At 55.8% G+C, this 1,134-nt stretch overlaps 1 protein-coding gene across 1 annotated transcript; it reads right to left on the reverse strand.

Annotated features, from left to right (window-relative positions):
• Positions 1-277: 277 nt before the first annotated feature.
• Positions 278-822, reverse strand: GAST (gastrin). The gene is made up of 2 exons (XM_010842542.1): positions 607-822; positions 278-463 (listed from the first exon to the last, which is right to left on the reverse strand). The coding sequence occupies exons 1-2, from the start codon at positions 815-817 to the stop codon at positions 360-362; spliced, it is 315 nt and encodes a 104-aa protein (XP_010840844.1). The 5' UTR covers positions 818-822; the 3' UTR covers positions 278-359.
• Between the last annotated feature and the right edge of the window lie 312 nt (positions 823-1,134).

The raw sequence follows: 1,134 nt of genomic DNA on the forward strand, positions 1-1,134 counted from the left end.
TTTTGTTGTTTGTTTTTGGGCTGCATGGCCTGTGGGATCATAGTTCCACAACCGGGGATTGAACCCACATCTCCCTTGCACTGGAAGTGCAGAGTCTTAACCATTGGACCACCAGGGAAGTCCCCACACTATAGAGTCTTGTTCCATGTTAGGCTCTGGGGACACGGAGGAGATGTAGCCATGGTCTCTGCCCCTGGAGTAGTACTCAACCCTCCTTCCCAGCTCAGCCCTGCCCCAACCTGTATCCCCGGCCCTGTGACACTTGACACAACTTGATCCATTGGAAGCTAGTTTATTTTGATGTGTGTTTCATGGGGCTGGGCTGGGCTGGGAGGTGACTGGGCTCCAAAGCTTAGTTCTCAGGGATGTTGGTCCCCTTCCTCAGCACTGCGGCGGCCGAAGTCCATCCATCCATATGCTGCTTCCTCTTCCTCCACCCATGGCCCCTGCTTCTTGGACAGGTCTGAGGGTCAGAGGTGGGAGAGGAGGTGATGATGGGGGAAAGGACATCAAGGCTCTGGAGACCGTGGCCAGGGCCAGCCTGGGGGCACCTTGGCCAAACCAGGCAGGGAAAGGCAAGCAGGGACGGGTGTCAGCAGCTCCTACCTGCGACCATGTGTGGCGGATCCTGAAGCCCCAGCTGCCTCCGGGGGTGCGAGGCTGGGCCCAGCCGGTTCATCCTGAGCGGCTCCTGGCCCCTATTGGCCCCTGGAGCGACGGGCGCGTCTTGCAGGTGGGAGTGGGGCTTCCAAGAAGCTTCGCAGAAGGCGGCCAGAGCCAGCACCAAGATCAGCACATGTGCACACAGTCGCTGCATCTTGTCTGCAAAGGAGAGAGGGACTGAGCTTAAAGGTGGGGTTGTCCAGGCACCCAGAGGCAGGATGGACCCTCCTCCCTGCTGACAGGTCGGCAATTCTGCATGGGCTTGTGGTCTGTTCCTCCTGGTCCTACCATCTCCCCATCTGATCCTCCAATCTCAAGCTTTGCCTTTTTTAAAGGCAAGGAATTTATAACTCAGAGCAAGGCTTTCCAAACTGTTTTGTAGAATTTGAGGCCATGTGAGTGGCTCTATAATGTTTAAGTCTTGCGATTTAAGTGAACTTTTAAATAGTAATATGGAGGGGATGCACGCAG

This window comes from Bison bison, unplaced genomic scaffold, assembly GCF_000754665.1.
Source record: "Bison bison bison isolate TAMUID 2011002044 unplaced genomic scaffold, Bison_UMD1.0 scf7180017864180, whole genome shotgun sequence".
NCBI lineage: Eukaryota > Metazoa > Chordata > Mammalia > Artiodactyla > Bovidae > Bison > Bison bison.